At 38.4% G+C, this 14543-nt stretch overlaps 1 protein-coding gene across 1 annotated transcript; it reads right to left on the reverse strand.

The window, feature by feature from the left end:
• Positions 1-14: 14 nt before the first annotated feature.
• Positions 15-14173, reverse strand: LOC108253220 (neurogenic locus notch homolog protein 1-like; the record flags this gene model as incomplete). The annotated part of the gene is given in 16 exon segments (XM_026828240.1): positions 15-202; positions 403-1026; positions 1410-1452; positions 1796-2032; positions 2204-2298; positions 2552-2887; positions 3073-3687; positions 3813-3981; positions 3983-4155; positions 4333-4659; positions 4812-5073; positions 5132-5221; positions 5504-5742; positions 9662-9991; positions 13350-13553; positions 14044-14173. Coding segments are annotated over 16 exon segments (4062 nt in total), but the record flags the coding sequence as incomplete, so codon positions are not given.
• Between the last annotated feature and the right edge of the window lie 370 nt (positions 14174-14543).

A 14543-nucleotide genomic window follows, 5' to 3' on the forward strand; every position in this document is an offset into this window, starting at 1 on the left:
TCTCTAATACAGGCTTTGTCATATGGACATTCCGAATTTTGTAAACATTCCGGTTTGCAGTTTGGTGGAGCTCCAATATAATTTGGCAAGCAAGAGCATGAAGGTGATCCGTTGATGTCTCTACATTGTGAATATGGTCCACAAGGTGATGGATAACATGGGTTGACAGGTTCTGGAACATCTTCTTGTGGTGGAGGTCGTGCTGAAAAGCAAAACAAAATTACAAGGTTAATAACATAGTTTATCTTTTACAGAAACATTAGTATGTATTTGACAATGAAATATGTACATTTGTTCGATACCCTATGTCTCTAGGCAGGTAGTGGTAGTTACATGTCATGCCATTTAAAATAAAAGATAAACTTGGTACAGTATAATTATTTTGTTGGATGTATAACTTACGAGGTATTCTATTACAATAGACGACAGGATCTCCAGTGAAGCCAGGTTTACAACTACAATGTGGGTTGTGATTTGTTACTCTACAATTTGCATTTTGACCACAAGTGCCTGGGCATGGATCTGTACATTTCTGATTGAAGCAAGCTTTATTCAGAGGACAATCAGAGTTAACGGTACATTCTGGTCTACAGTTTGGAGGACTACCGAAGTAATTTGGCAAACATGAGCATACAGCTTGATGATTGACTTCACGGCATTGACTGTTTGGTCCACAGGGTGATGGCTGGCATGGGTTTGTGTACACAGGTTCATTTTGAACTGGTTTACATTGTATAAATGGACTTCCAGTTGTTCCAGGAGGACATGTACACATAACTGCATGGTAGATTACGTCACAATTTGCTCCTTCACCACAAGCTACAGATGTGCATGGATTTTTGCACTTGTTTCTTATACAAGCTTTATTATTTGGGCAGTCGTTATTCAAAATACATTCAGGTCTGCAGGAAACATAACCGTCTCCATAATAATCAGGTAGACATACACATACACCATCCCACGTCAGAAAAAAAACTGGTGCAAAATTTTCCGTGGGCGTGAGAGCATGAGGTACCGTCAGTGTGGCTATCGTGAACGAAATCACGAAATATGGGAGAACTTTGAACCACATTTTTCTGACGTGACATGAATCCCCGTGATTTCACATAAGCTGACGTGACTTGAGGGCAGTGTGTTTCTACCTTAACACGACAGAACCTCTTTTAAAAAAAAAGACCAACTATCAACCTGAAGCACATCACCTTCAAAAGACAAATGACGACCTGTGCTTGATGCATTTCTTGAAGTAGCATCATCTGACGTCAAAGACAGGTTTGTGAAGGTTTCCCTTGAGATGGGTGACTCAGTGTGGAAGAGAACGAAGATATACTGATTGTGATACCAGAAGGTACCAGAGCTAGTATAATACCGATCCTTAGAATCTAGTCAGGGCGAGGAAGGTTATTCACGGTACACAGTTGCAGGTGTCTTCTTGGATAACTGGTTGTACAGCTGTAACAAAAACCAAAAAATAGTGGTAACTTGTTGAAAACTGATTATAAAACCTACTTTACATTACTTTTAGGGATTTTACAGCGCGAGATAACTAGGTGCATCCATTTACAATCCAATTTTTCACAATTAGTAAAAGGTTTCTTCAAATTAAATTGATCCTGAATATCTCCAATTCAAACAAAAAATATGATATTTTTTTTCTTTATATTAAGATATTTAAGACTGAATAGTAAACACTTACGTTCTGGAGGTTTGGGATAGCAGGAACTGAAAGCATCTCCAATGTATCCTTCAGGACAAGTACATATTGGACTATGATTGATCACTGTACAGACAGCACCATATCCACAAGACCCAGGACATGGATCAGCACATCTCTCTCTGATACATGCTTTGTCATATGGACATTCAGAATTTTGTATACATTCCGGTCTACAGTTTGGCGGAGCTCCGATATAGTTTGGTAAGCAAGAGCATGATGGTGAACCATTGATGTCTCTGCATTGAGCGTAAGGACCACACGGTGATGGAACGCAAGGGTTTTCATATTCCGGTGGAGATTCGAGTGGTCGTGAAGCTGGAAAAAAATTTCGGAATATGATCAAACAATAATATTAAATTGACATACAATTAGTGTAAATAATTTATTTTACAAATGTGAAAATTGTTCTCGATCTTGACACACGATCGTGGACTAGAACACATCTCACCGGTTGGCAAGTAGGTAAATAAGAAAAATGTCACTTACGAGGTATTCGGTTACAGTAGACCAAAGCGTCCCCAGTAAATCCAGGTTTGCATGTACATATCGGCAGGTGTCTTCTTGGATGACTGGTTGTACAGCTGTAACAAAAACAAAAAAATAGTGGTAACTTGTTGCAAAACTGATTATAATACCTACCTACTTTACGTTACTTTTAGGGATTTTACAGGTGCATAACTAGGTGCATCCCATTCACAATCCAATTTTTCACAATTAGTAAAAGGTTTCTTCAAATTAAATTGATCCTGAAATATCTCCAATTCAAACAAAAAAAATGATATTTTTTTCTTTATATTAAGATATATGATATAAGACTGAATAGTAAACACTTACGTTCTGGAGGTTTGGGATAGCAGGAACTGAACGCATCTCCAATGTATCCTTCAGGACAAGTACAGATTGGACTATGATTGATCACTGTACAGACAGCACCATATCCACAAGAGCCAGGACATGGATCAGCACATTTCTCTCTAATACATGCTTTGTCATATGGACATTCAGAATTTTGTACACATTCCGGTCTACAATTTGGCGGAGCTCCGATATAGTTTGGTAAGCAAGAACATGATGGTGAACCATTGATGTCTCTGCATTGAGCGTAAGGACCACACGGTGATGGAACGCAAGGGTTTTCATGTTCCGGTGGATATTCGAGTGGTCGTGAAGCTGGAAAAAATTTCGGAAATTGATCAAACAATAATTTATTAAATTGAGTTTGGATATTTTTTTAATAATCCATACAATTATAGTGTAAATAATTTATTTTACAAATGTGAAAATTGTTCTCGATCTTGACACACGATCGTGGACTAGAACACATTTCACCGGTAAATAAGAAAAATGTCACTTACGAGGTATTCGGTTACAGTAGACCAAAGCGTCCCCAGTAAATCCAGGTTTGCATGTACATATCGGACTATGGTTGATAACTCTGCAGTTTGCATTCTGTCCACAAGTTCCAGGGCATGGATCCACACATTTCTGATTGAAGCAAGCTTTACTTTGCAAGCAATCTGAATTGACAGTACATTCTGGTCTACAAGCTGGAGGACTACCGAAGTAATTTGGCAGACAAGAACACACAGCTTGATTATTTATTTCACGACATTGACTGTTGGGTCCACAAGGTGATGGCTGACATGGATTTGTATGCACAGGCTCATACTGTACTGGTTTACATTGAGCAAATGGACTTCCCGTAGTTCCAGGAGGACAAGTGCACATGACAGCATGATTGACTACATCACATATTGCGCCTTCACCACACGTTCCGCGTACACATGGGTTTTTACATTTGTTTCTGATACAAGCTTTATTACTAGGGCAATCACTGTTGAGACCCCATTCAGGTCTGCAGGATACATAACCATCTCCATAGTAATCTGGTAGACATACACATACACCATCTCTACATTCTGCGTTTTGTACACAGTTACAAGTGTCCTCTTGAATAACTGGTTGAACAGCTGAAACAATAATGGATAGTTGTTTAGTAAGATCTTCAAGTGAATTTCGAACTACAATCTTGAAGTAAATTTCAATATTGCTATAATTATTTCAAATAGCATCTGAAAATTTGGTATAAACTTACGTTCAGGTGGTTTAGGATAACATCCGCTGAAAGCATCTCCAACATATCCTTGAGGACAAGTACATATCGGAGTATGATTGATAACTTTACATTCAGCATTGTAACCACAAGATCCTGGACATGGGTCCTGACATTTCTCGTTAATACAGGCTCTATCATTAGACATTCTGCGTTGCGTTAGACGTACATTCGGGCCTACAATTTGGTGGAGATCCAATGTAGTTTGGTAAGCAAGAGCATGAAGGTGATCCACCAATATCTCTACATTGTGAATAAGGACCACAAGGTGATGGGTAACATGGATTTGTAATAATTTCATCTTCTTGTGGAGGTGGAGTCGCAGCTGAAACAGAAATGCATTACCAATATAGTACGAGAATTGGTCAAAAACTATGAAAGCCATACATGGTATTCAGTTATGTTCATGGCAACCTTTTTTTATGTTTTGTATTCATGTGACCAATCTCTAAAAGAGGAAGAGAATGTGAAACTATTAGAACTCAATATATGTAATGCTTACCTGGTATTCTCGAACAACGTATTTTCGGCTGACCGGTAAAGCCTGGCTTGCAAGAACAAATAGGAATATGGTTGATAACTCTGCAGTTAGCATTCTGACCACACGATCCAGGACATGGGTCTACACATTTCTGATTTACACAAGCCTTGTTCAAAGGACAATCTGTATTCACAGTACATTCGGGCCTACAGGAGGGCGGACTTCCGAAGTAATTTGGTAGGCATGAACATACAGCTTGACCGTTTATTTCTCGGCATTGACTGTTAGGTCCACAGGGTGATGGTTGACATGGGTTCGTATACACAGGTTCGTTTTGTATTGGTTTACATTGAACAAATGGACTTCCCGTGGTTCCAGGAGGACAAGTACACAACAAGAACATACAGCTTGACCGTTTATTTCTCGGCATTGACTGTTAGGTCCACAGGGTGATGGCTGACATGGGTTCGTATACACAGGTTCGTTTTGTATTGGTTTACATTGAACAAATGGACTTCCCGTGGTTCCAGGAGGACAAGTACACATAACGGCATGATTTACTACATCACAGATTGCACCTTCTCCGCATGTTCCGGATGTACATGGGTTTTTACATTTGTATTTAATGCAAGCTTTGTTTCGTGGACAATCGTTATTCAATACACATTCAGGTCTGCAGGATACATAACCATCTCCATAGTAATCAGGTAGACATACACATACACCATCTCTACATTCTGCGTTTGGTACAAACATTCTGGTCTACAATTTGGTGGAGATCCAATGTAGTTTGGTAAGCAAGAACATGATGGTGATCCACCAATATCTCTACATTGTGAATAAGGTCCACAAGGTGATGGATAACATGGATTGACAGGTTCTGGAACATCTTCTTGAGGTGGTGGACGAGCTGTGAATAAGGAAGAAACACGTTGAATCAACACCATACTTTGTTGGAAAAACAAATTATTAAGTTTCAGATAAGTCAAACTTGCATAATCATGTCTTCAGGCAATCATGGTAATACGTAAAAAGCTTTGGTTCTATATTCAGTTGTAGTGAAAAAAGGGAAGGGAAATTGAATCAAATAAGGAAATGTCAATAGTTACTTACGAGGTATCCGGTTGCAATAGACAACAGGATCTCCAGTAAAGCCAGGTTTACAACTACAATGTGGATTATGATTTGTTACTCGACAATTTGCATTCTGACCACAAGTGCCGGGACATGGGTCCACACATTTCTGATTGAAGCAAGCCTTCTCAAGTGGACAATCTGTGTTCACAGTACATTCTGGTCTACATGCTGGAGGACTACCGAAGTAATTTGGTAAACATGAACACACAGCTTGATGATTGACTTCACGACATTGACTGTTTGGTCCACAAGGTGATGGTTGACACGGGTTTGTGTACACAGGTTCATGTAAAACTGGTTTACATTGAACAAATGGACTTCCAGTAGTTCCAGGTGGACATGTACACATGACAACCGACTATAGTGATGAATAGGTAGCATAGGTATTGACTGTGTTGATGAATTATTGTTGTTTTGGTGTTATGACATCATTGAGGAATACCTCAAAGAATCTACAGGATGATTGCATTTCTTTGAGGACTAGCTAAAGTGTCCCCACTTTTCTTTTCGGGAAACTTTCGGAAACGGAACCAGTTCCCTTTTGCAAACTGAGCGCATAGCAAATCCAAGATGGCGCGCCATCGGAAACGAAATATGTACTATTTTATAGTATACCTACTACATATATGTTATGCTCAAACCAGCATACAACAGATATTTCAATGATAGAAACCTATTCAACCTATGTATGACAAACATAAAGTTCATCACTATTTTATAGTATACCTACTACATAGGTACATGTTATACTCAAACCAGCATACAGCAGATATTTCTATACCTACTACATACATGTTATACTCAAACCAGCATACAACAGATGATATTTCAATGATAGAAACCTATTCAACCTATGTATATGAATGACAAACATAAAGTTCATCACTATTTTATAGTATACCTACTACATAGGTACATGTTATACTCAAACCAGCATACAGCAGATATTTCAATGATAGAATAGAAACCTATATGGATGAAACCAATAAATTTAACCTTGCCTGAAGATGATACCTGTCGAGATTCCACTGTTGGAGATTTCTCTATTGAGAAAATATTTGCTCAACGTTTCGTTACATAACAAGTGTGTGGTTTTCGGTGAGGAATCCAACGCATTCAGCGGTGGATTGGTCAACGCTCAATCAACAGATAATAAAGATGAGAGTCGTGTTGAAATCATTGGAGACGTAAGCCGGCCACTCACTATCAGTTTCAGCAGTGGATTGGTCAACGCTCAATCAACAGATAATAAAGATGAGAGTCGTGTTGAAATCATTGGAGACGTAAGCCGGCCACTCACTATCAGGCAGACCTGACAGGTGGACCTGTTCAGGCGTATTCATAAAATACACAAGACCTTGTTTAGACTGCTGGGGTAAAGGGAGTTTTTAGTCTCATTCGAGCAGGATAAACAAGGTATATTCTAAATTCTACCTGATAGTGAGTGGCCGGCCCTAGGCTCACATAGTCGCATGTCATGTTACATAACAAGTGTGTGGTTTTCGGTGAGGAATCCAACGCATTCAGCCGTGGATTGATCAACGCTCAATCAACAGATAATAAAGATGAGAGTCGTGTTGAAATCATTGGAGACGTAAGCCGGCCACTCACTATCAGGTAGACCTGACAGGTGGACCTGTTCAGGCGTATCCATAAAATACACAAGACCTTGTTTAGACTGCTGGGGTAAAGGGACTTTTTAGTCTCATTCGAGCAGGATAAACAAGGTATATTCTAAATTCTACCTGATAGTGAGTGGCAGGCCCTAGGCTCACATTGGAAACGTAGTCGCCTCCAAAACCAAACCTAGCCAGCCTAGTTAGCTTAGTTGGTAGTGCCTCTGCCTCGTAAACGCTAGGCCGCGGGTTCGATTCCCGCCCGGGGCGGATTTTATCCTGATGGGATAATGTTCGTTCTCGGAACGGCTGGCTTTCTCCTATCCTGTCTTCCTTCTCTCTCCGATTTCGGGACGATAAGACCCTAGAGTTACAGTTCCCTCTGTCAAACCTCTTAAAAAAAAACGTTTCGTTACATAACAAGTGTGTGGTTTTCGGTGAGGAATCCAACGCATTCAAACATCTAAATCAAATGTAAAACGTTAAAACATAGACCTTCACTTCGTTCGGTCAATAAACTTTATCATTTTCCATAGGTTCGGTTTTTTAGGCGACTACGCACTACTGAAAGTCGCGCGACTACCCTTCTAATGTGCAACGAGCTTTAAAGGCTCCATCTCCATTACACTGAGGTATCATGTAGCATGCTGCTGTGTACCATAGTTCTATTCCATTATGTGAAATTTAATTCAGTCAAACATGGCTGAACCAATGATATTGTGAGATGTCGCTGTGTTTACGTCCAAAACGGAATCTCATTGGTTCAACCATGTTTGACTGAATTAAATTTCACATAATCGAATGCAACTCATGCTTACAGGCAACATGTAGAGTTGCATTACACCAAGGCAACATGTAACATGCTCCTGTGTACCGTGCTTACAGGCAACATGTAGAGTCGCATTTTTCCCCCCTTTCGGAAACGGAACGAATTCTGATGGCGCACCATCTTGCGTTTCCTATGTCATCAAACCTATGAAAATAACAGTAGAATAGAAAATATAAACTCAATCATTTTCATAGGTCGGTTTTCCAGGCGACTACGCACTACTGAAAGTCGCGCGACTACCCTTCCAATTTGCAACGAGCTTTAAAGGCTCGATTACACTAAGGCAACATGTAACATGCTCCTGTGTACCATGCTTACAGGCAACCAGTAGAGTTGCATTACACAAAGGCAACATGTAACATGCTCCTGTGTACCATGCTTACAGGCAACATGTAGAGTTGCATTACACCAAGGCAACATGTAACATGCTCCCGTGTACCATGCTTACAGGCAACATGTAGAGTTGCATTACACCAAGGCAACATGTAACATGTTCCTGTGTACCATGCTTACAGGCAACATGTAGAGTCGCATTTTTCCCCCCTTTCGGAAACGGAACGAATTCTGATGGCGCACCATCTTGCGTTTCCTATGATTTAGTACAGACGCTTTCACGTCAAAAGAAGAGACACAGTACTTCCCATTTAGGTGCTGGGTCAACACGAGAACACCAGAAAGTAACCCGTTGAAACATTTGCAATCGAAAAACCCGAGGAAGAAACACAATAGACGGCGATAAGAGACACAATACTTCTCATTCAGGTGCTGGGTCAACACGTGAACACCAGAAAGTAACCCGTTGAAACATTTGCAATCGAAAAACGGACACAATTTTTTATTTATACAGATAGATTAGGTAGGTCTCTGTTTATTTATTAGGCAGGTAGGTATCTCTCCAAGGACAAATCAGGTATTCAAAAAGCAGACTCGCTGGTATGTTGGCTTATTGGTATGGGCCAAAGCACTAAGTTATGTGTTATATGTATCCTATGACACAACATAGTGGACATCGCAAGAAGTGATGCAACATCAGCTTATAGTAAGAACTGGAATTCTTTATTTATTAGGCAGGTAGGCATCTCCAAGGACAAATCAGGTATTCAAAAAGCAGACTCGCTGGTATGCTGGCTTATTAGTATGGGCCAAAGCAACAAGTTATGTGTTATATGTATCCTATGACACAACATAGTGGACATCGCAAGAAGTGATGCAACATCAGCTTATAGTAAGAACTGGAATTGTGACCTCTGGGGACAGTTATGTGTATGTGTCGGGACTGATTTACGCTACAGTTAAGCGGGATCCAAACTTCATTTTGTCTTTAGAGGTTTTTTTTTTTTTTTAAAAGAGGTTTGACAGAGGGAACTGTAACTGCTATGGTCTTATCGTCCCGAAATCGAAGAGAGAAGGAAGACAATTGACAAATTGAACTATTATTGGGATTTTGATAAAATTAGTGACAAGCCACAGATATTCATAGTACTTTGGTACTTCGAAAAGGATATACTTGATAGTAATGTGTAATCAAGAAAAATAAATATAAGTTTCTTCTTCTTCCTAGCCTTTTCCTAATTAGATACCTAGGGTCAGCGTTTCTTGTCAGTCTAAAATAGGTATGGGATGAGTGTATAAAATAGCTCTACTACATGGATCGAATGAGACAAAATAGGAAATCAAACTTACGTGATTGCAAAGGTATCGCACTGCAGAGCTGATAGGCGTTTCCAGTGAAGCCAGGATCACACGTACACTGAGGCATCAAACTTACGTGATTGCAAAGGTATCGCACTGCAGAGCTGATAGGCGTTTCCAGTGAAGCCAGGATCACACGTACACTGAGGCACATGGTTGATCACATGGCATTGCGCATGCGTACCGCACACGCCTGGACACGGGTCAGTACATTTGTTGCGCACGCAGGCCAACGAAGGCGAACATTCCGAATTGGAGACACATTCCGGACGACAGCTTTCGTACGGATTCCCGTAGTAGTCCGGCAGACAGAGGCACGAGCCGACTCCGTTGGATTCCTTACAGATGGCGTTGGCACCACAGGGCGATGGCTCACAAGGTGAAACAACTTCTACGACTGGCTCAGCTAGAGGAGGTGGAAAAACCAGTCAAATGTGATCGGGGACCCGCGAACGGTTGAGATTGGTTAAAAAGTAGTAGGTTCAAAGCTGTCAGCGAAAAAGCATTAGTAAATTAGGTAAAGAAATTTGGCAAATTAGTAACTAGAAAAGACCTACAGAGTTTGATTCCATTTCGTTGGAACTTGGAGCCTTTCTTTGACTCTTCATCTATAGTATGTTTTTAATGATAGCCTAGAATGATAAATACAAACATTTTATTAATAATGCATTAATTGTTATTCCTAGCAGTTGGTGTTAGACAAATTAATAAGTATATGAGCATCTTTTGCCATATTGGAAGATGTCTTTGAAAAAGTATATAGAACGTAATAGAGGGTTTTTCTACATAATTGTGCCTACATAGGTCACAAAAGAGTTTCCTTTAGAAAGAACTTCAATCGTATAAATACTCAATATATTTTACTAAAATCTACCTTATTTATCGGTGTACCCTAAAAAATTTCGTGTAAATTCAAGTTCCTTGTTCCTTATTTCGTCGTAAAATTCAACTCAACACTATTCTTAAAGTAAAAATTAAAACACAACAGTACCTGTTTCCTGTCAAAATTGCTCAGTAGCGGCAACGCAGCCTGTCGTAGCAACAACAGAACTATAAAACATTCCCTCCGCAATGCTTCAGACCATTGGAGCAAAACTAAAGATATAAAAATAAAAGGAAAGCTGCAAGGAAATAATAATTAGTCCAACTGAAAAAGAGAAAAGAATATTTGAGTAAACAGTGGAAATGTAAATCAGGAGACACATTCAACAAGTTTGACAACAAAGTGTTTTGGAATGACATGAAATGAATGATGGATGAACATGATGGGTGAATTGCAGAACAAACACATGCGAGTGAATGTATATGAGAAATAAATAAAGCATGCTCAAAAAGTTTGGTAAGGAAAACCAAAACTCACAATGCAAATTATACAAATGCATAACGTAGTTTAAAACCTGGGTGAAAAAAAGAACGTGCTTCCGAAAAAATCCAACATATATTTTGTAACAAAATGCATTCTTTTGACCACAGCATTTTTAAAACAAATTCAGAGCTTTCAGGATTTGCTTCAAAAATAAAAAAAAAAAAAAAACACCAAAAACAAACATAAAAACGATAATTTGGGAATTCTATTGAGAGAAAACAAGATGCATGGAGTTTTAGGATTAAAATTAATGAAATTATTCTTTGAAAATTTAAGTTCTATCAGTTAATTCTAAGATGAATCATACTTTGAAAATCGGATATCCAAACTATTACGGATAATGGACCATTAAATTTTGATGCAAGTCAGAAGAGACAAAATTCTAGGGAAAAGGAGCACAAAACATATAGATTATAAAGAAGGTGCGTTGTACACTGTACAGGATAGTGGAAGAAGTGTAAAAGAAGAAAGTCAGTGAAGAACAAAGAGAAATGCAAGGTATGTTTTGGTCAACGAGACAAAAACATAAGAGTACAGAGAAAAGAAGATGTACATAGAGTAAAAGGAGTATGGGGGGAAAATGCAGGAACAAAGAATAAAGAAAATACTCCAAAAAAGGGGCTACATGAAAGATATAGACAAAAGGAATAATACTGACAGGAAAGTGAAGAAAAAGAATGAAGAATGGGTATGCAATACACTGATAGTGCATTTATTTACATAAAACAAACAATTGCCATAATGCGATGGAGAATAAATTGCAAAATATGATAAGATGCAACAATACAATGAAACGAAACAAGACAGTACACTAATATGTGATGTACAAATAGCATTCAATGATACTGTGCAAAGAACATCTTTGAAAATGTGGAGAATAAACGTAAATAATAATATTCTTAGAATACTTGAATATCTTACAAGAAGCAAAAAACCAACCCTAAATATTTACATTGTAAAAGATGCACATAACTTACAAACAAGTAAAACCCTAACTTTATCAAGTATTCTAGTATATCTTACAAGAAGTATATCTTACAAGAAGCAAAAAACCAACCCTAAATATTTACATTGTAAAAGATGCACATAACTTACAAACAAGTAAAACCCTAACTTTAAACAAAAGAAGTTCAAAAATACGTGAATACAGTGCCATTTTATATTTTAAACAACATACAAATTGGACAACACAACAAATGCACAAAAGGAGTGAAACTAAAAGTTCGAGCATTATTTAATCTATTTACAACAATCAAGGACAGAAAATTAAATGTAACCTAACATTTGAAACCAATGAAAGACTATCCTTATATTGCTGACGAGTTTAGAGTTACAATAGTAAAGAAACTAATAAAGCTAATCTGAATGAGATCTTCTGACTAGATAAAAGATTAGAGACTTTGTGAATTTTATACTAGATAACTTTAAGTTAGAGATAATATTTGAAGGATTATTGAACTATGAGATCAAAACTGAAAGACACAAAGCACGTTGCTAAGGTAAGACTTTATCCAATCTATACTTTTCCCTTTTATTCCAATATCATCAAGTTCTTTCAAAAGGGTTATTTTATTTACACCCGTTAGTGATAGGCGGATGGAAAATATTGAACACTGTTATAATGTTACGTTTATTTAAATTCCGGTTTACGATTTGTCCCTGGATTCGTAATCATTAGGATAACAGAGAAAGGATTTGTTGGGATTTGAAAGCAGTTAGATTCAAGAATAATAATTCTTGTTGTATACTATGACAGGAATACTTACGTGGTAGTCTACTGCACCGTGTCAGAGGGTCTCCGGTATAGCCAGATTTACCACCAAATGAAAGATGAAATTTTTCATGAGAAATAAATTCTCTCGATATTTTTAACAATTTTCAATGACTAGAATCTAGATAGAAGATAAAATACTGAAGCTAAAAACACAACCTAAATCCTCCCTAATGTAAGTACTCTAGGCTAGGTCACCTGAAGTTATCGACTAGCTATGTGTGCAATAACCTTCATTCCATCTAACATAAAAAAAAGTCTCGTATAGATTACAAGTCAAAAGGCATGCACTAACTGAAAATAAGCATATGAAACACTTATATTTACATGCGACCATCATGCAAAAGCAAGCACAAGATATGTACATGGTATATTTAATAGAGAAGAACAAAATTTGAAGGAGGATATACTGACTAGACTAGAAGGAGACAAGAAGAATGTACTTGAAAATTGCAGTACTTTGAAATGCTTACATTGAAATTATTACAAACAAGAAATAAAGTATTAAACGACTGTGAGGGATACAGAGTTTTGTTCTTCTCCATTTAAAGAATATCACTTGTAAAGAAAACGGGGGGTTTTCTTGCGCGAGATAAATCGCCGCAAACCCGGTTCCGTGTCGCATACCTTGCACGATCTGACATTGCGTGAACGGATCCCCGGTGAAGCCGGGTAGACAGGCGCACACCGGCGTATGATTGATGACCGAACATTGGGCGTTATAGCCGCATACGTTGGCGCACGGGTCAGCGCAGCGCTGGTTGACGCACGCCTGTGTGGGCGGACATTCCGCGTTGATCGTACACTCGGGGCGGCAATTGGGCGGCGACCCTAAGGCGAGGAAAGTGAAGGAGGATTGTAGTTTCGTTTGATTGGAATGCAAGTATTGGTTTCATTATTGGATGGAAAAACAGAGCTGTGTCAAAAGCTTTCGCAAAGTCCATATATTTTTTTAACTCCGTCTTTCCTGTCTATTTCTCTTCCTTTTTTACCAACGCTTGGTCTATTGTCACCAAAAAGAGGTCCATGTTTGTCACAAAGAGGACTTTATAAGCCCATGACAACATATTACAAAGAAAAATAAATTATTTAATTTAAAGCGCTTTAACATTACGGAAAGTAGGTCGTTCACGCTATTAATTTTTAGTCTAATGTGTTAGTCTCAGTTGTTTCAAATGTCGAAATATTTGATCATTTCACTATTTCCCCCTGATGTAGTCAGCTAATTTTTCTTTTTGTCTTAAAAAAGTAACATTGAAAATTGGGTTCCATCCCGTGAATTATTAAAATTAAATTAAATAGAAATAAGAAAGTTACAAACCTATGTAGTTAGCAAGACAAGAGCAGGCAGCAGTCTCGCCTCTCACTTCACACTGAGCGTTTGGACCACAAGGTGATGGCTGACAAGGGTTGACAGGACGTGGAGGCGGTTCGGGTGGTGAAGCTGACATCAGAATACAAAGGGTTAATAATGCACAATTGGACATTGTTGGGTTAAAACCTTACGGAATAAATTCTCTTCAATACCTACATCGTTTTTAACAACTATCCGAGGAAATCTAATGGTTAATGATCAATGAGTGCAGATTACTTTAGTTATTGGCAAACCAGGTAAGAATACGAGATCTTACAACGTGAACCGTATTTCTTGATAGAAATACCCACTAATTGCAGGGCCTCTTGGTTTGACTTGGTACGATTAAGTCAATGAAGCACTTTGATGGTTTAGGTTCGATTGTGGTTCCGGGCATTGAAAACAAATAAAGAGGTAATTTAAAAGTTAACACGATTGTGGTTCCGGACATTGAAAACAAATAAAGA

The sequence above is a fragment of the Diaphorina citri genome, unplaced genomic scaffold, assembly GCF_000475195.1.
Source record: "Diaphorina citri unplaced genomic scaffold, Diaci psyllid genome assembly version 1.1 scaffold1379, whole genome shotgun sequence".
NCBI classification, from domain to species: Eukaryota; Metazoa; Arthropoda; class Insecta; order Hemiptera; family Psyllidae; genus Diaphorina; species Diaphorina citri.